The sequence below is a fragment of the Petromyzon marinus genome, chromosome 7 (assembly GCF_048934315.1).
Source record: "Petromyzon marinus isolate PM22_M1 ecotype Great Lakes invasive population chromosome 7, UKy_Petmar_22M1.pri1.0, whole genome shotgun sequence".
Classification (NCBI taxonomy): domain Eukaryota; kingdom Metazoa; phylum Chordata; class Hyperoartia; order Petromyzontiformes; family Petromyzontidae; genus Petromyzon; species Petromyzon marinus.
In genome coordinates this window covers 6,307,379-6,327,110 of record NC_133673.1, presented here as the reverse complement: position 1 = coordinate 6,327,110, position 19,732 = coordinate 6,307,379, and the positions used below count along the sequence as shown (strand labels likewise).

The following is a 19,732-nucleotide window of genomic DNA, read 5'->3' as shown; positions in this document are numbered from 1 at the left end:
AGGAGCATAAACCATCACACGAACTCTGGTCATCCTCACAGCGGCTTTTGGCTCGCCATCAAACAAAGACGGTCACAACTGCATCGAGAGCTTTCAGGTGCGTTTCTGCAGCTGTCTGGAACGCTCTTTCTTCCGATATTAGGAAGCCACTGGAATTATGCAATTTTAAATCTAGATTGAAAATGCATTGCTCAAGAAATGCTTTTTGTGTTTAGTTTGTTGTCCTTCCACCGTACATCCGATGAGCACGGTTGACTATGTACGGTGCGAAAGAAGTTCAACATATATACATACACATCATGTTATTTGTGGGGGTTGTTTGACCATACAAACTTCACCACGCTGGTCATTGCCGGTTGCTGAAATAGATGAGGAGGACCCTGGGCCGTTTCAGATATCACGACGTTAGCATTGGCCAGGAATTAAATTCAGCTCATCAGGTCCATAGCTAACCATTGCGCAACTGCCCCCTGAATATGTATACAGGACTAGAATACATTACAAAAATGTAATGGAGACTACTGAAAGTAGCCCGGCAGCATGCTTGATCACAGAAAGTCACAAGGTAAATGGTTGTGGATGCTCTACAAAGGCACAAAGTGATGGACAGCGGATAACGCTGCGTCATCACCACAAACATCCCAACATGTGGGCTTAGCTGGGAGAGAGACTCGCTTAATTAAATGCGCAGTAAGCGAGCGTTCATTTTAACTCAGCAAAAATGTCATCATTCAGTTCATACAATTTACTTAATTTCGAGGCACATTGATGAAAAATTAATTTTGGCATATGGCCCCAATTATATCAATTATATTAATTTATCTTGCGAGGTTAATGGTGCAAAACGCAATTATTCAAAACATGTTTGTGTTCTGGCGAAATGATCGCTTGGCACCATTAAGTTAGTGGGGAGATGTGGATCAGTGTTCCATTTAAACAGCAGCTGAACACTGGGAAAAGTTGTGGATTTGCGCGAGCAGCTTTAAAACAAATGTTGGGAGGAATTATTATTATTAGAGAAAAATTAACTGCCTTGTAGATAAATCAGCGTTAAATATTAGGGGTAAAAAAAGACTCAGTTGTGTAAAAGCAGAGTCTAAATTTAATTAGAAACAGACACTTATAGTTTTCCTAGGGGAGGCCCAGGAGAGGCTCAGATACCACCTGCCTCGAATGTTATTGATGGCCAAGACTCGAGCCCCTGAGCTTGTGACGCACTGCGCCAACCAATAAGTGCAGGCATGTAATGATGCATCAATGTATACCTACTTCTAATATTATGATGATAATAAGCAGCAAATAACACGTGTAAAAACAGACGTTTAAAAAAAAAATTCCTGCAGCCACTACAGGTGCTGCCATTCACCCAATCTAATCATGACCTCGAATTCGCGACAGTTCATCCAATCGCGGGGAGGACGAGGGCAATCGATCCGTGCATACGAACGTGGTAGCTGAACGTGTGAGAAAAACACAAAGAGACTCACCCAATAGCGGCATCCAGATGCTTAAACCAGTCATTGATGTCATCTTGGTCCACTGACATCAGGAGCAGCTCCTCCTTCTGGTAGCACAGCTGTGGAGGACAGACAGTGATGGGGCAGCTGCGAGACCCCGCTATTTTAAAGCCGACTCTCCCCCGTGCCCTGGTGGCACCTCTCGGCTGGAAGGTGACCGCTAAATGCACTGCGCATCCGCCGCACACTCAGTCAGCCTGGGCCCAAGCTGCACCTTCGATTAAGCATGGTTGGCTACGTATGGTGCGAAATAATTTCAACATTCATGCACACATACATACAAATATACTCCTGGGGAAAAACCCTGATCATAAACCTACATTTGTTTTTGTTTTTTTACGTGTGCGCATCAGTATTGATAATAATTAGAGTGTAATGGTTTTTTAACCTTTAAAGTGGTCAGTTGTGTTCAAGTCAAGTAAAATTGTCAGGTGGCCGGTTGATTCAGGGGTCAGAGCAGTGAGCCGGTATCGCTGAGAACCCGAGTTCGAGTCCAGGTGATTCAGCCACCGGAACTAAGCCGGCTGCTCAAGCGGAGCGAGCTGCTCTTTTCAGCCCTGTCACCAAGACACTGCGACAAATAATAATCGTGACATCGATTATCACTTACTTGGGCTCATTCTTGTCGCGAGGGTTACAAATGTCGTTTGGACATGTAACAAAGCCTCTTCAAAAGGAATTAAAAGGCACGAGGGTAAAGAAACCTAATGAAGCGACTTAAGAAGTAGTTACGTAGTGATGCACCATCCTCCGTGGCATTCGCCTCGTGACACGATGCCAACAGCACGATTGTAATGTAACTGAACCAAGTGAAGTAAAAGTGTCTACCGTGTCCAAACCGTTTGATGGTGGCCATCTGAAATAACAGCACTAAGCCTGTGGTGACAATTCCACATTCCTGTCGTCGGGCACAGGCGTATCCTTGCAGAACCGCTGTTGTTAATAACCCGATGTTAATGATGATGGATGTGATCTCCAGCCAAATGGATAAAATTGCTTGCTTTTCAACCTTCCTCCGGTTTGCTGAAAAACCGAATCAGATTTGTCCACGTGACAACTTGATCTGTCACGTGGTGGTCGGTTACAGTGACGAATTGAAATGATACCAACACGATCACTACCAAAAACAATCCAATTATGAATCATAATATCGGATAGGGAAAGTCTACGTATACAATTGTAGTGGACTGCAATATATATATGAATATGCTTTGTGCCAAGACATAGATTCAAGCTAAATACGGAAACAGCTTATCTTCACATCTTCCAGCGTTAGGTAACACCAACTGGTAGTTAATTGAACACTCTAATTTGAAAGCAATGTCAGTGGCTTTATCCCCCAGATTCCACCCACAGGCACGGGAAATTAAAAGACATTTAACTTCCCAGGAGACGAGGGTGTAAGGCAGGACCGGTGGGCCCCCGCACTCTCGCATTTCCCCTGAGTGTCTTAAACAGGAGTAAACGCTAAATACTCCCACACCGTCAACACCACTGATCAATACGTGCTGCATAATAAACCCGAATGCAAAAGCCTCTTCCACGTCGCATTAAGCCCACCACATAAGGCCAACTGCGAATGCGAGAAATTTCTCACGCATTTTCACACAATTGTGAGGCTCTCGGGTGCTTTCTCGGGTCGTTACCGCCTTCCGTTCGGCGTTATGTCCGACGCTTCGCTCCACGTGCTGAAAGCTACTGGGGGGGGGGGTGGGAAGAGAGCCCGAATTGGTTCCCGCCGCGCGGAGCGCAACGTCAGACGTCGGAGCCACGGGACACCGCGCCGAAAGCCACGCGGCACAACCCGAGATCACGTCGCATGGCGAGGCAGCACAACCGCGATGAACCTACGCAGGAGCAACGCACGGCCGTTCCCTTGGCAAGAAGATGAGTACCGCCCCCAAATACTCGTTTTAAGAGGGAGACACCGACCGTTCATGTATTTGACAGACAACTCGTGCTGTTAACCTACGCAGTTTGAAAAAAAAATGTGCGATTTAAAAATATGTTCAGATAACAGTATTACGACAATCAATTCTGTTAATTGTTTTTCATTTTTTCGCAAAGCGAACTGCATGGAATAACATCTTGTGTGCAAAACTGTTTAAAAATTGTGCACAGCCACGAAGATTTTAGGCAACTATGAATAAATAAAAATGAAAGTGTTTTAAAAATTTAACAGTTTTTTTACGTGGGAAAAAAAAACTCTTTGACAGCAGTTCCTGATATTCCAAGAGTACGACGGTCTGCACCACCCAACCAGAATTCCCGGCACACAACTGGCCTCGTGAAGACTACAGTACAGCATCACACATCTCATTGTCACATATCCGCCCTGACCAATTATCCGACCCGCACACAAGGTGCATGATATGTCGATGGTGTTGGTATATCCGACCTTTTCGCGCAGTAATGTATTCCTAATCTCGCGATCGTCCACTCGCTACTGAAGCACCGTCCCACGGTTAAAGCAGTTGGGCGCTTCACTCTTGTCCAGTGCCCACAACTCGTGCATGGTGCAACTGTCATTTTTCGACAGACGTTCCCATGTCCGACCTTTTCGGATATCCGCCTAAACCTCACTCCCCTCCCCAGCGAGTCGGCTACGCGACGCTGTGGTGATGGCGGACTTGGTCGCGCGAGAGATGCCTGTCAAGTGGCTCGCTGCTCGAGCGCGGCGCATGCGTGGGTGACGACTCACGTTGATGAGTCCCCCTTGACTCTGGGTATTGCCAAACACCTTCTGGACGGAGCAGTCGGCGAGCGGATAAACGGCGCGGCACTCGTACTTGTCGGCATGCAGCGGGTGGAACTGGCTGCATCGGCTGCACATGAGCAGGAGGTCCGAGAAGAGGAAGAACATCTTGGGGGTGGGGTCGCCGCCCTTGCTTGGCACGCGAAGGAGAGTTCCCTCGCGCAGATAGCGGCGGCCTGCTCGCAGATTTGTATGGGCACGCACACGCACGCACGCATGCACGCACGCACGAAGGCGTTCATATACACTAATGCACAAAGACAACGATCACTCGTGTAGCTTTAGCGGACTGTTAGGGCAAGTGCTGTTAGTGAGCACCTACGAAGGCCAGCAAGGCACACGAGGGGCTGAGTGGCAAACACCATGTGCGGCCGCCCGGTGCATATGATCACACACACACACACTGAAATATACATGAATATGGACACAAGTCCTAACAGACAAAGACAAAGACAAAGATCCCCCATATAGCCTTAACAGACTGTAGGGGCAAGTGCTGTTAGCGAGCACCTATGAAGGCCGGAACGGTACACGAGGGGGTGGGTGGCCAGCACCACGCCCGACCGCCTTTGTCTCCCTAGTGGCAATGTTTACACACCGCACCAGGTACTCATTTGAGGCTGAGTCGACCTAGGGGAGGCCCGGGACCGGTTCAGATAATCGTCACTGGTGTTGGCCGTGAGCAGGAATCGAACCCGGGTCGCCAGGTGCATAGCGCAGCGCGCTAACCGCTACACTACCGACACACGCATCAAGACAAACATCCCCTTATAGCCGTAAATACTGTTGGAGCATGTGCCGTCAGCGAGCTCCTATTAAGGTCAGCATGGCGCACGAGGGGGTGATATGATTGGTAACCATGCACGGCCGCCGTTGTATTTCCATTGCTGACGTTTCCACACTGCACCAGGCAGCACTGTTACACACGCTCACCACCCCTGAGCAACAGCTCTTGAGACAAAGTTTTGGCGCATCGTGTGGATTTGTGAAACTCTCATACCGCCACACGGCTGCAAAACGACCAAATTGGCCAGGAGATGGTGCTGCAGTCAGTGGCTTTTCTGACCCATTTGCGCAAAACGGTGGGTGTAATTCTATAGGCATGCTAGTTTCTTCCCGTATCAAAATGACCAATTAAACAGGACCAGGCCAAACGTCTCAATGCAGCATCGCCGTGAAATATGAAATATTCTACAGACTTAATGTGCTTTTCGGAGATAAATAATCCATGAATGTTAGAATTTTTTGGAGGTTAATAAATCAAACATTCAAATAAGTGCATTATCATGGCCACACCAAAACGTGTATTAAGCTACACAGGCAGCTGTGTGAGTGGTATTCGCGAGCGCCTGTCAAGGAAAATATCATAACAGACGCCTTCCATCAAAACAGAAAAAAATGCCAAAACCATAACTGTCTCTATGAGCTATTTATTTTCAGGTCTCCATTGCATCATGTCATGAGATGTAACACATCTGTAGTGCTAATGCAGAGTTCAATGTCAATGTCTTTGGTGCTTCAGTTCAGAAGGTAGTCAATGCTTTGATTTCTGCTGATCAGGAATGGGAGTTAATTTTATTTCCATTCGTGAAGTTCATTTTGTGGAAATTCCATGAACACTTCAATTGTCCTCAAAATCAATTCCTGCCACGGGTGATGTGTATTTCATAAACGAACACGCACACAGAGGCGGGCATGAACAAGCTGTAAAGTGTCTTTGCTCGCCTATACAATGATTAAAATCTATTCCTCTATTACGTCTAATAAATATATAATGAAGACTAATTAGCCAGTTAGAATTTATTAAAAAGCAATTCCGAAGTACAACTGTGCAGTTCTGCTGCGAGATGCAGTTCCACTCTGAAAATGACTTCAATTTGCCTTGCCTGCAATTTCAGGCTAATGGTGCAGAGCGAATGCACAATGTTTGTTTTTAATCACACTTTGTAAAATCATCCCAAGCAGAACTGATTACACTGAAGCAGCGGGGCTGGAAGTAAATGAGATAAGTTGGGGCAACACGCTGCGACTGAGATCTTGTTTTCATCTGCGCCCATGACACCTACTTTAATATACAGCAGCAAACTGCAGATCAACAGCGAGAGCCATCAATCAGTTTTGTGACAAAACACAAAAAATAAACCTTTTCCCCACAAATTGCTGGGGTTTTTTTTTTAATGAGATCTGCTGAGAATCAGCTAATGGCAAGCTTTTCCCCAAGCGATCAGACGACTGAAAAATTAACTTGTGTCTGTCGAGCACTGGGATTCAATCCTCCCCTGACAACGGGCACCGAGGTCTCTTGCGTTGCCTCGCCTGCTAGTTGTCGCAATGGTTTATTAAACTTTAAAAGCGCACGCACGCGCGCGCGGATAATTTGCTTCCGTGCAGGAGGGACAGGCGCATCCGAAAAAAGAAACTTCCCCTGTTGAAAAAAATCTCTCCGCTTCGCGCAGCAAATTGACACGGCAACTTTTCAAGATCTGCAAATATTTTTTTTCTTCTGGCACGTGCTCTTTACGAAGAACTGTAATCAGTGCCTGCAAGGCCAGAAACTCGATCGCTGGAATGCGTCTTCCAAAACATTTTGTTTGGTTCCATTTTTCTTTTACCCACGCACACAGATACGCGCCACGCTTTTCTTGTAACGATGCCGACTCTGCAGCGCCTTTGCGGAGATTCAATTTGCGTGGTGAAGTGAGGCGCGCCAATGTGCGTCAGCTGTAGATTTTTCTTTTGTCTCAATTCCCAAATTAGTCGACACGCAACAACCCCCCCCCCCCCCACAAATTGACTATAAATACCGCAATGCAACGCGACCTTAATATCATGCAGGAAATTCAATAAAACATTCCAAATGTATAGTCTGTATGGAACAATAACAATAATATAATGGCAACCAAGATACGTAATGCTTCGAGGGGACATGAACCAAAAAGATGGAGCAATGGGGATGGGTGCATTCCAGAACTGTGGGTGAGAGATGACAACGACTTAAGAGTGGCTCTCGTTCAACAGTGGATTGACCGTGGCTCCTGACGGTGATGGAGAAGAATGTCCAGATACAAGGTACTCGCCGACACCTTCCGAAACCCACGTCATGCAAGTGCCCAGGGTATGAAACGATCCGATACAGAACGTGTAGCGTCTTCTAAATACCTTGTTGTTTTGGTTGACTGTCAACAGCACTTTAACATGCATATTCAAAGCCATCTCAACAAACTCACATTTAAATCGGTTTCCCTGAATGGACAGGAGCCATGTTTTCACCGACCCACCGACAAACGGGCTCATGATCCCAACCTTTACAGCACTTATTGACGAAGGCGATAACATAAACAAGTCATCCCCCAAAGACCACTCCAAACTGCTGGCATCCAATCTTACACTCTGCTTTAAGTTTCATGCTAAATCAAGTCCACCGTTCATCAGCGTGGTCCTCACATTCGCGCTGGCGTTGTCAGTCTTTGCAAATAAATTTGCATCACTAAGGTTCTGCAATTACACGGCGTGTAACAACTATTTACCGCTGACATTTAACGCAGCCGCTCGGTCAACAAACTACTACACAATCTAAGGTTTCTCTCTTTTAAAACAGAAAATGTGGCGTAAATTATTCCGAAACTATTCTTTTTGAGATTGGAATTGACAAATGCAGCTGTGCTACGTTTATCATCCTCACCACCAATTTAAACGCACAGATAGGATCACTTAATGGAATTCATTTCCAAATGTGTTTTGGAAATTCATAATGCACGCAACGATCACCAATAATAACCTCCAATGTAATAATATTCACTCATTTGTAGGTGCTGAAGTAGCTATCAAGTCATCATGAATCAATTGTAATTTGTGCGTGTGACATGTATTATTGAATCCATTTTCACGTGCAGATAACATTCATTTGGTAAACAAATATCGATATATTTGTTTTATTATTTTGTTGATTTCGTTTTTTTTCGTAAAATATTTGCGGAGTATATGGTGTTCATTATTTGACTCTTGACTTCTCTAGCGATTAAGCTTTTTTGTTTAACTCTTGACCTCTCTAGAAATTAAGTGTCGTGTCAATATTCAGTTTATAGCGGTGCTGCATATGTGTAGTACAGTAATTGCAGAGAAGACTATCTGATACATTTTATAAGTGGTGTACTATGGACTCACTCCGGCCATGGAAATGTGAAATTTTCCATCGCTGCGTTGAATTTCCATCGCTGGGTTGCAAATAGGAAATTACTTCAGTTGCAAACAACGGTTTCTCCCCTAACTGTATGAGTAAAAAAAAACCCTTGCTTATTTAGTATGTGAAGTCCCAAAATGTTCAATTTACCAAAGGGGTTAAGGCCTCTCCCCATGTCACATTGTTATTGAAACGGGGGTGTGTTTTGGTCATACTTGACCACGCTGGTCAGTACAGGATTTCTACAGCAAATTTAGTATATACAGTACCAAACTTTTATATGATTGTCATGCGGCTTTGCCATACATGGCTGTTAGCAAAGAAACACAACAATATGTAATATACTCTATTTGCAAAAGCATTCCATCATTCACGCAACAACTCAAAGAGTGACTCTGCCACATTGAACACCACATAACTACACCGTGTGTTCTCTCTCTAGGCAATTGGACCTGGTAACTTTTGCTCAGTTTTTTTTTTATCTCGTTCTTAACTGGGCCATGCAAGCCAGTGCATTAAGTGAGCCTCCTACCTGGATTTGTAGCCAATCTCACCAAATGAAAGCGTTCACCTATTTTTTTTGTTCCACACCAGTGAAGTCCGCTCGCCGCAGAAACCGTGGCCAATCGCGCACAAAACATTTTTCATCTCATGGGTAATTACCCAAGAATATCACACATGATAATGGAACACTGACGACCAGAATATCCCATTATTGTTGAAATGTGGTCTTTATAATTGCGATACTATGAATGTAAAACAAACATCACCAAAGCGGCTAATGAATTGTAAAAGGCTGAGGTGTAGAATCCCAAAGTCCGCATGTTATTACGCTCGGGGCCAAGTGAAAAGTATTGCGTAATACACTCATACACGTTGCCCTACAGCTGCCCCAGAATCTCCTGGGGCAGAGCAGGTGATTGCGAAAGGGTGTGAGTATTAACAATTGTGGTACTGGAAGAGAGCTCACATTAGCTTCCACGTGATTCACAAGCAAGGCCAGCGGACTCTCCATACACTCGCGCAATAGCATAGGCGAGCGAATGGGTAAACCAGTGCACAGAAGCGCGTGCGTGCGTGCGTGAACTGAGATGCCGGGTCGTCTCAGTCAGTGAACCCTTGGTACCATCTGTCCTGTGACCTCTTGTCAGCAAGCGTTCAACACTTCACATGGCCTTAAAGTGCACATCGCCTGGCACAAACGCCGTGGTGACGTCACCGCCACTTCGTGGCGAATGGCGGTGACGTCAAGAGAGAGGACGATGAGAAGGCTGAAAATTACAATCGACTTGACAGAAGTCGTGCTATGTTTTAACGTGAATAAAAATGTTGTTTTTGAAGGTATTTATTATATTTTTTCTTATATAAATGCTCAAAGGACACACGTCCTTTGGACGTGAACATCCATCGGTCTCTCCCTCTAGCCAGCCAGCCAGAAAAACCTTTAACCTTATATGGTAGTGTGACATTCAAAATTAATTGCGTTAATTTGTTCCAAGTAATTTACTTTCGATGTTTTTTTGTTCAAATGGATTTTTTCTCTTGTTTAGCATATCAAGCTTCAAAGTAAAAAAACACCGTGTTTACGAAGAGACCACATCACCCTTATTCATCTTAAGCCCAACTTGTCAGCCTCCTTTGTTAAATTCTGGTTTAATGAAGCATCCCATGAGGATGATGGGCCAAGTCAACCACCAACCTGAGCCCATCTATAAACATCATAGGACCTCCTTTGCCAGTACCAAAATATGAGAATAGGTTTTTCCCCTTTTTTCTGGCAACAAAACAGGTGTTAAGATGTTAAAACACGAAACTGAAACCTTTTACAAGGAATAATGTCTGGATTAACCACAATGCTTGTGGTCAGAATGCAAACATAAAACACTGATAATATATGCATTGTCCTTTAAATTGATTGGTCCACACCAGAGACAGCTTTCTTTTGAGCCTCGTCTCAAACGGTGTTAGACCAGAGGACGCCAAAAGGCGAACAGCACAAAGACAATGCCACTGTCAGAGTAATGAGAGCTCGGGGTGAGCAGCTACATCATGGGAGCTTCTTTGCCAGCACCAAAATATGAGAATAGGTTTTTCCCCTTTTTTCTATCAACAAAACAGGTATTCATATTCTTGGTGCTATCGGTAAAGTCACGTAGAAGGGAAACAATAAAATAAAAACATTTTAAAACAATAAAATCAAAACAAAACAAGTGTGAAGATGTTAAAACACAAAACTGAAATCTTTTACAAGGAAGAATGTCTGCATTAACTACAATGCTTGTGGTAAGAATGCAAACAAAAAACACTGATAATATATTGGCATTGTCTTTGAAACTGATTGGTCCACACCAGAGACAACTTCCTTTTGAGCCTCGTCTCAAACGGTGTTAGACCAGAGAACGCCAAAGGCGGTGTTAGACCAGAGGACGCCAAAGGCCAAACGCCAAAGGCGTCCTCTGGTCTAACACCATTTGCGAGCACCTATGAAGGCCGGCACGGCACAAGACAGGGTGGGTGGCCAGCACCACGCCCGGCCGCTTTTGTCTCCCCAGTCGCCATGTTTACCACACATCATTTGAGGCCAAGTCGACCTAGGGGAGGCCCAGAATCAGTTCTGATAATCGTCACTGGTGTTGGCACTGAGCGGGAATTGAGCTCGGGACGCCGGGTTAGGAGCACAGCGCACTAACCGATGCTCGACCACTTCCCACTACAAAGACAAAGATTCTCCCCCCTATATACAGTGAGGGAAAAAAGTATTTGATCCCCTGCTGATTTTGTACGTTTGCCCACTGACAAAGATATGATCAGTCTATAATTTTAATGGTAAGTTTATGTGAACAGTGAGAGACAGAATAACAACAAAATGCAGAAAAACGCATGTCAAAAATATTAAAAATGTATTTGCATTTTAATGAGGGGAAATAAGTATTTGACCCCTCTGCAAAACATGACTTAGTACTTGGTGGCAAAAACCCTTGTTGGCAATCACAGAGGTCAGACATATCTTGTAGTTGGCCACCAGGTTTACACACATCTCAGGAGGGATTTTGTCCCACTCCTCTTTGCAGATCTTCTCCAAGTCATTAAGGTTTCGAGGCTGACGTTTGGTAACTCGAACCTTCAGCTCCCTCCACAGATTTTCTATGGGATTAAGGTCTGGAGACTAGCTAGGCCACTCCAGGATCTTAATGTGCTTCTTCTTGAGCCACTCCTTTGTTGGCTTGGCCGTGTGTTTTGGGTCATTGTCATGCTGGAATACCCATCCACGACCCATTTTCAATGCCCTGGCTGAGGGAAGGAGGTTCTCACCAAAGATTTGACGGTACATGGCCCCTTCCATCGTCCCTTTGATGCAGTGAAGTTGTCCTCTCCCCTTAGCAGAAAAACACCCCCAAAGCATAATGTTTCCACCTCCATGTTTGACGGTGGGGATGGTGTTCTTGGGGTCATAGGCAGCATTCCTCCTCCAAACACAGCGAGTTGAGTTGATGCCAAAGAGCTCCATTTTGGTCTCATCTGACCACAACACTTTCACCCAGTTATCCTCTGAATCATTCAGATGTTAATTGGCAAACTTCAGACGGGCATGTATATGTGCTTTCTTGAGCAGGGGGACCTTGCGGGCGCTGCAGTATTTCAGTCCTTCACGGCGTAGTGTTACCAATTGTTTTCTTGGTGACTATGGTCCCAGCTGCCTTGAGATCATTGACAAGATCCTCCCGTGTAGTTCTGGGCTGATTCCTCACCGTTCTCATGATTATTGCAACTCCACGAGGTGAGATCTTGCATGCAGCCCCAGGCCGAGGGAGATTGACAGTTCTTTTGTGCTTCTTCCATTTGCGAATAATCGCACCAACTGTTGTCACATTCTCACCAAACTGCTTGGCAATGGTCTTGTAGCCCATTCCAGCCTTGTGTAGGCCTACAATCTTGTCCCTGACATCCTTGGAGAGCTCTTTGGTCCTGGCCATGGTGAAGAGTTTGAAATCTGATTGATTGATTGCTTCTGTGGACAGGTGTCTTTTATACAGGTAACAAGCTGAAATTAGGAGCTCTCCCTTTAAGAGTGTGCTCCTAATCTCAGCTCGTTACCTGTATAAAAGACACTTGGGAGCCAGACATCTTTCTGATTGAGAGGGGGTCAAATACTTATTTCCCTCATTAAAATACAAATCAATTTATAACATTTTTGACATGCGTTTTTCTGGATTTTCTTGTTGTTATTCTGTCTCTCACTGTTCAAGAAAACCTACCATTAAAATTATAGACTGATCATTCATTCGTCAGTGCGCAAACGTACAAAATCAGCAGGGGATCAAATACTTTTTTCCCCTCACTGTAGCCTGAACAGACTGGTGCGGCAGGTGCTGTTAGCGAGCACCGACGAAGGCCACCTTTGTCTCCCCACTACCCACCACAGAGACAAAGATCCCCCATATAGCCTTAGACTGCTGGGGAGCGAGTGCACCTACGAAGGCCAGCACGGCACACGAGGGGGGGGGGGGGGGGGTAGGGGTGGTTGGGAACCACACACACACAACCACGCACACACGGTAATCACGACCGGATCGCGCCGCGATACGGCACGCACACGGCCTGAAGGGGAGCGGGCGCGCGAGATCCGGACCCTCGGCGTCACGTCCATCGCAGCAGCACCTGCCATTGTCGAGCGGCAGCCAGCGCATTATTCGCCGCTAACGTCTCATCTCCTTCTTTAGCATCATAATTGTAATTAACGAAGTGTGAAAAAGTCTCAAAGCATTCATTTTCCCTTCCCCCACCCCCTTTTACCCCCGCCTCCCAAACAATTCATTAGCCGCATGGGGTATGTAATACAGCACACGGCATGGGTGCGACTGTGTGCAACACTCCCTGCTTGTCCACGTCCAACCAGAAGTCCACAGATTTAATTTGGACCCCTGTATCGGTTGGATTATCATGGCTTATCAAGGGGTATCTGTATATAATTGCATTTAATTATAGAATTCCGCATAATTATTGTGCGTATTTGCAATTTGGAGCGTGCAAGTAAATTGCGTTCGCGGGTGCACGCGTGACAATGTAATGAGCGCGGTTATAATAAAACCTGTGCCATTTCATAATGACTTCTTTGAAATACAATGGAACACGCTTAAAATGAATCCCCCATGAAGTTCTTTGCAAGAATGCTCTACCCCGTGCATCTTTTTGCGAGCGTGCGTCTGTGAGCGAGCGTGCGTCCGTGTGCAACCGTGAGCGCTGGAAAGGTAAATGCTGTTCTACGCTACTTGGGTCTCGAACATGCACATGCACGTTCCCCTTTTATCGATCCACTGCTGGATGAGGGTCTCGCCACGCCATTGCAGATGTGGTGGTGCACGCCTGCAATCCAGCACTCTTGGGGAGGTGGCAAGAGTTGGTGGATGACCGCTCGAATGACAAATGTTGCGAGATCCCCTTCCTACGCGTGTCGAGGAGGTGCCATCATCCCCTGGCTCTGCCTGCAGAATGCAGTACAACAGAGTGTGGACCGATACAACCTGTCCCTTCTGCATGGGATAGAGTGTTGCCCCCTCGCACGTGTGAGTTTTCTCCAGGTGCTCCAGTTTCCTCCCACATGTATACTAAACACTCACTAATTGGCTCAAAACACATTCATATGTACAGAACCGCAGAGCAATTGCTGGTGTCATTTGCATGAACAACGCTATATCAAACTAATAATTAGATTTTTTTCACAACTATCAATAATGCACTAACGGTGCATTGCAAAATAAAAATAAAACAGAGGTGAGATCAATGATCACTTATTACCATCCATACGCAATCTAAGACCACACAGAACACAACGAAGGTAAATGACAGAAATTATAAATATGCTTCATAAAATATAAAATGCATGCTGGAAAAATGTACTAAAACAATGCACAAAATCACAACACAAAAGTAATGAAGATGCTTAATAAACAGTGAGAGCATGAGAGGGGGGAAAGGTGAAATTCATAATTGGTAAATCCCAAATGATAGACCTTGGAGAGCAAAATGTAACCATGATGCACGATGGAGATAGGGGCATAAAAGCTACTGGAGGAATTTTATGTAGATTTTTTTTTTATAGAAAACAAATCGTTATTGCGAAGAGGAAGGTGTTCCAGGTGTCACATTGAAGAGGAAACTACTGCCATTCCCAGAACGAAACATGGGAAAGCTTTTGGACCAGGTGGAATAACTGTGAATATAATCAAAACAGTGGCACCAGGCGGTTGAAACAAAATTAGCGGACGAATTTACAAAATTATCAGGAACATCGCCAATGATATATACCACCGTCACTGAAAAGTTGCGTAAGAAAAAGATGCAAAAATGCACGATAGGTCAGGCACCTTGAAGGCTCAGAATAGAATGGAGAAAGAAAACGGTGCAGCCATCATGAGGAAGAGGACGTTGTCATCAGAGGGAGAACGTGAAACGCAAGTATTCCGCAGCTGTGCGGTGCGATCACGCAGTGCCACCCTGTTCAGGCCGCCCTGCTGCTCCCTGCAGCAGCCTCATCCTTCAGCCAAGAGGCCATCAATAACCGGGAACCCATCCATCTGTGGGCCGTGCTGGCAGCGCCGAGATGTAGCCGCAGTGCATTACAAGCCCCCGGGAGGACGGCTACATGGTGCAAAATCCAATAAGCGTTGATGGCTAACAGACAGCTAATTGAATTTAAATGGCCAGGAGGCTGATGGCTGCAGCAGGTAGGGAAGGACGCATGCTGTGGCCGGCCGAGTGATCAGTGCTCGGGGTCGGCGGGAGCCATCGTGCGGTTTAAGGGTAGAGAGGAGGAGATGGGGAGGCAGTGGAGGGGGGGTGCGGGAGCAGCACACAGGCCGGGGCTCACCGAGCCGGAAATGACACCGGGCCCTCTCGGCCGAGAGCGGCAGAAGCTGCCCCCAGAGGAGACGCAGCACAGCGGCGTTCCTTCTCTCCCCCGATCTCCTCCCCCGCCGTCCTTCCCCATAACCCTCTTCCACGCAATGCACGCCGGGTTCGCCCAACTCCGGCTGGCTGTCGGCCGGCATTCTCGCCCAGTCGTTACCCCGGTCAACTTCAATGGCGGCGACCGCGCGACCGTTTACACTCGGTGTCCATCTCCTGGGCCCGGTGTGCAGCGCTGCGGTTTGCGCGAGCGCCTCGGCAGAAATTCAGCGCGGCGTTTCTTGCTGCGTTCGTGAAACGGAAGTTCGCGTGGTCGTGCCGTGTGCGGAGAGAGCGGTACGCGCGCGGGTTAAAACCGCCTATGTGCTCTTTCGCTTTCCTGTGCTGAAAGCAGGAAAAATCAATGTATTGACAGCAAAGGCAAACATGGCAGGTCTGAAACCTATAATGAAAGGCCACTCACAGCATGGTGCAACATGGTCTGAAATGGTCTCTTGCCGTCTACTCTATCATTCCATTTTAACTGTTTCTCTCTGAGGGCATTCAAAAGTTCAGCCTTCGGTGTGCTCATAAAGTGAAATTCTCATTAAAATCATTGATAGCTGTCAAGCACAATGAGCACCGCTCCTCCACGATTCGAAAAACATTTTCAAAAATATAGATGAAAAATAAAGAACGCAGGTACACAGAATATGAATTGCTCAGCATCTGAAGGAGCCGTGTGCAGTTTGGGAAAAGTCTCTGCAATAAAGGATTAACTGGTGAAATGTTTATTAACGAAATGCAATTAAAGGTCTATAATGTGCATACGTGCACAACACAGGCGATAATTATTTATTTGCTTTCTTCATAACTTTATCAAGCCAAATATAGATAAATATATAAATACACCCCCTCAGAGACGAAGCCCACCCCATTTATCCAGAAAGTCTGCAGGAGACAACATTGATTGGGATCACCGATTAACGCACCGCCACCTTTGTCTCCCTTGCACTGAAACGGATGTTAAAATTACACCGGTTACACATTTTAGGTGGAGATAACTGTGGGGAGGGCCCAGGTCACATTCAAACGCGATCTAACCCAAAAAAAACCTCTATTATCGAATGCCCATGTCCACTGCTGTGTTGTGAATGAGCAGGAATGAGGCCGTTTGGGAACTCGGTGCAACCCGCCAACCACTCCCCCGCACGTACAAAAAAAAACAAAGACAAAGATCCTCCATATAGCCTGAACAGACTGTTGAGGCAAGTGCTATTAGCGAGGCTGAAACGGCACACAACGGCGTGGGTAGACAGCACCACGCACGGCCGCCTTTGTCTCCCCATTGGCGATGTTTACACACTGCACCAGGTACTAGGGGAGGCCCAGGACCAGTTCAAATAATCATCACTGGTGTTGGCTGTGAGTGGGTTCGTAGAGCAGCGCGCTGACCGCTACGCTCCTCCCGTGCGTGCACGCACGGACAGACGGACGTGCGGCCTGCAACAAAGTGCGATATCATAAATGCAATATTTTAAAACCATAATTTATAAGACGGCTCTTCATCATTGGCACCGGCCTGGCACCGCACCAAGCGATGGGTGTAAAAAGCGTGGGTCCTGTGTTTCACACAGTAGCGCAGCGCACACATGGGGCTTCACCTCCGCGTACTTTCAATTAAATTTACCGGCCACACCTAGCGGGGAGATTAACGAAAAGTCTGAAGCCAGCGCTTTCTTCCCCGCGCAAATTGGGGGGGGGGGTGTGGGGGTGGGAGTAAAAACTTCTCCGCCGAAGCGCCGGCGCTCCGAGCCGTTGCGGGAGTTGGATCATTAAAAGCTGCTCGGTGGAATAAAAAAGCCGACCACCGCTACTTCAGAGCGTGCCGAAACCTCGAGCTCCTTTCGGAGGATTTCAAGGAGAACAGGAGTTTCCAGGTGAAGCCAGCGAGATGTTCAAACAACCTCTGGGCATGAGGGTGACACAATCCGACGAGACTGCGATTCGATAATTCCGTGGGCTAATCTTGTGGGAGGCGAGCCCTACCCCGGAGCCTTGAAGAGTCTTCACGTCGAGGCGCGCCGCTCAAACTAGATCGGAGCACAAGGTCCCCTCTTTCAAATCAACGCGTTACAGAAGCATCCCCCCCCCCCCCCATCAACGTGTCAAGCACCCAGGCTTTCAGCGGCACAATGACAAAAAACGATTTTCCTTTACAAATGACCGTGTTCACAACCTACACACAGATGAAGAGCAATTCTTAAATGTGTATAGACGTTCTTTTTCCATTTCATAACAAAATGCATTTGTAGTACGAGTGGGTTCGCCCCCACGACCCCCAGCACTTATAATCGTTTTATTTTGCCTCCTGGGTTGAAGTTCTTTTATTGTTGGAATGCTGCGAGTCCCAGCCTTGAAGAGCCAAGAGCTTTGAAGGCACACAGAATATAGCCTGCAAACCACGATTTAATCAAATATTTGTTATTTTACGATGGTCCGAGTACAACGGTATTTATTTTATGACTGATAATGCACCTCGCTCGGCTGTGTTTTGTGCAGGTAAATTGGCAGGCCTTGTGGCAATCCGAAGCTCATTATAATTCACATTCAAAACATGTCATTTGTAATTGTATGATAATTATGTTGTGGGAGATGGCAGCTTCCTATTTAATTTATTTGAAATGTTTGCAAAACCCTATTAAAATTCCTCGGCATTTTAAAGCGTATAAAAGTTACGAGAGTGTACGCATAAAGCATGATGTATTTTAGCCTCTGTGAAGCACAGATATTGAAAAATGATTAAAGCCTCTCCTTAAGTCACAAAAATGGTTATTTTAAATTACCCTTTTTACTACTTTTCTGCTTGAATTAAAATTTAGCGTATCTCAAATTGACTTTAAATTGTTCCAAAAAAATCAGCATTTTGCCGATTTACTTCAGACACCATAAACGCTACGTGTTAGCTTGTTAAGACTGATGCAAGCACTAAAATTTATACCTAATTCAATAATTAGCCACATTGGATTATGGAGGAGAAAACATGCAGTGAGAATGATGAGATGCAGAATTAAACATCTGAAGTCTGACGTCGCCAGTACATTTTCGTTGTACGGCACGGTGTATTATTTATAGTGTGCCATTTAGCTTTTTAAAGTGCTGTATTGAAGTTAAATGTTTAACGTAAGTTACGTTTATTATCCAGTGAATGCCAACGCTTAAAGGAGGGATGTACAGTGAAGGAAAAAAGTATTTGATCCCCTGCTGATTTTGTACGTTGGCCCACTGACAAAGAAAGGATCAGTCTATAATTTTAATGGTAGGTTTATTTGAACAGTGAGAGACAGAATAACAACAACAAAATCCAGAAAAACACATGTCAAAAATGTTATAAATTGATTTGCATATTCTTGGTTTTTTCGGTAGTCACATAGAAGGGAAACAATAAAATAATAAAAATATAAAGCAATATATTTTTATTATTTTGTTGTTTCCCTTCTACGTGACTTTACCGAAAGAACCAAGAATATGAATCCCTGCAGTCACGAAAGCTTTAAATCAAAATTTAAATTGATTTGCATTTAAATGAGGGAAATAAGTATTTGACCCTTCTGCAAAACATGACTTAGTACTTGGTGGCAAAACCCTTGTTGGCAATCACAGAGGTCAGACGTTTCTTGTAGTTGGCCACCAGGTTTGCACACATCTCAAGAGGGATTTTGTCCCACTCCTCTTTGCAGATCTTCTCCAAGTCATTAAGGTTTCGAGGCTGACGTTTGGCAACTCGAACCTTCAGCTTCCTCCACAGATTTTCCATGGGATTAAGGTCTGGAGACTGGCTAGGCCACTCCAGGACCTTAATGTGCTTCTTCTTGAGCCACTCCTTTGTTGCCTTGGCCGTGTGTTTTGGGTCATTGCCATGCTGGAATACCCATCCACGACCCATTTTCAATGCCCTGGCTGAGGGAAGGAGATTCTCACCCAAGATGTGACGGTACATGGCCCCATCCATCGTCCCTTTGATGCGGTGAAGTTGTCCTGTCCCCTTAGCAGAAAAACACCCCCAAAGCATAATGTTTCCACCTCCATGTTTGACGGTGGGGATGGTGTTCTTGGGGTCATAGGCAGCATTCCTCCTCCTCCAAACATGGCGAGTTGAGTTGATGCCAAAGAGCTCCATTTTGGTCTCATCTGACCACAACACTTTCACCCAGTTGTCCTCTGAATCATTCAGATGTTCATTGGCAAACTTCAGACGGGCATGCATGTGCTTTCTTGAGCAGGGGGACCTTGCGGGCGCTGCAGTATTTCAGTCCTTCACGGCGTAGTGTGTTACCAATTGTTTTCTTGGTGACTATGGTCCCAGCTGCCTTGAAATCATTGACAAGATCCTCC

At 45.7% G+C, this 19,732-nt stretch overlaps 1 protein-coding gene across 9 annotated transcripts in view; it reads right to left on the bottom strand.

Annotated features, from left to right (window-relative positions):
- ARHGEF39 (Rho guanine nucleotide exchange factor 39) overlaps window positions 1-19,732 on the bottom strand; it is a 161,329-nt gene that overhangs the window by 62,930 nt on the left and 78,667 nt on the right. For all 9 annotated transcript variants that reach the window (XM_076065288.1, XM_076065289.1, XM_076065285.1 and 6 more), the window contains 2 exons: window positions 4,219-4,448; window positions 1,488-1,576 (listed from right to left, as the gene is read on the bottom strand). In XM_076065288.1, coding sequence (XP_075921403.1) covers window positions 1,488-1,576; window positions 4,219-4,448 — 319 coding nt within the window. The remainder of the gene's footprint in view (window positions 1-1,487; window positions 1,577-4,218; window positions 4,449-19,732) is intronic.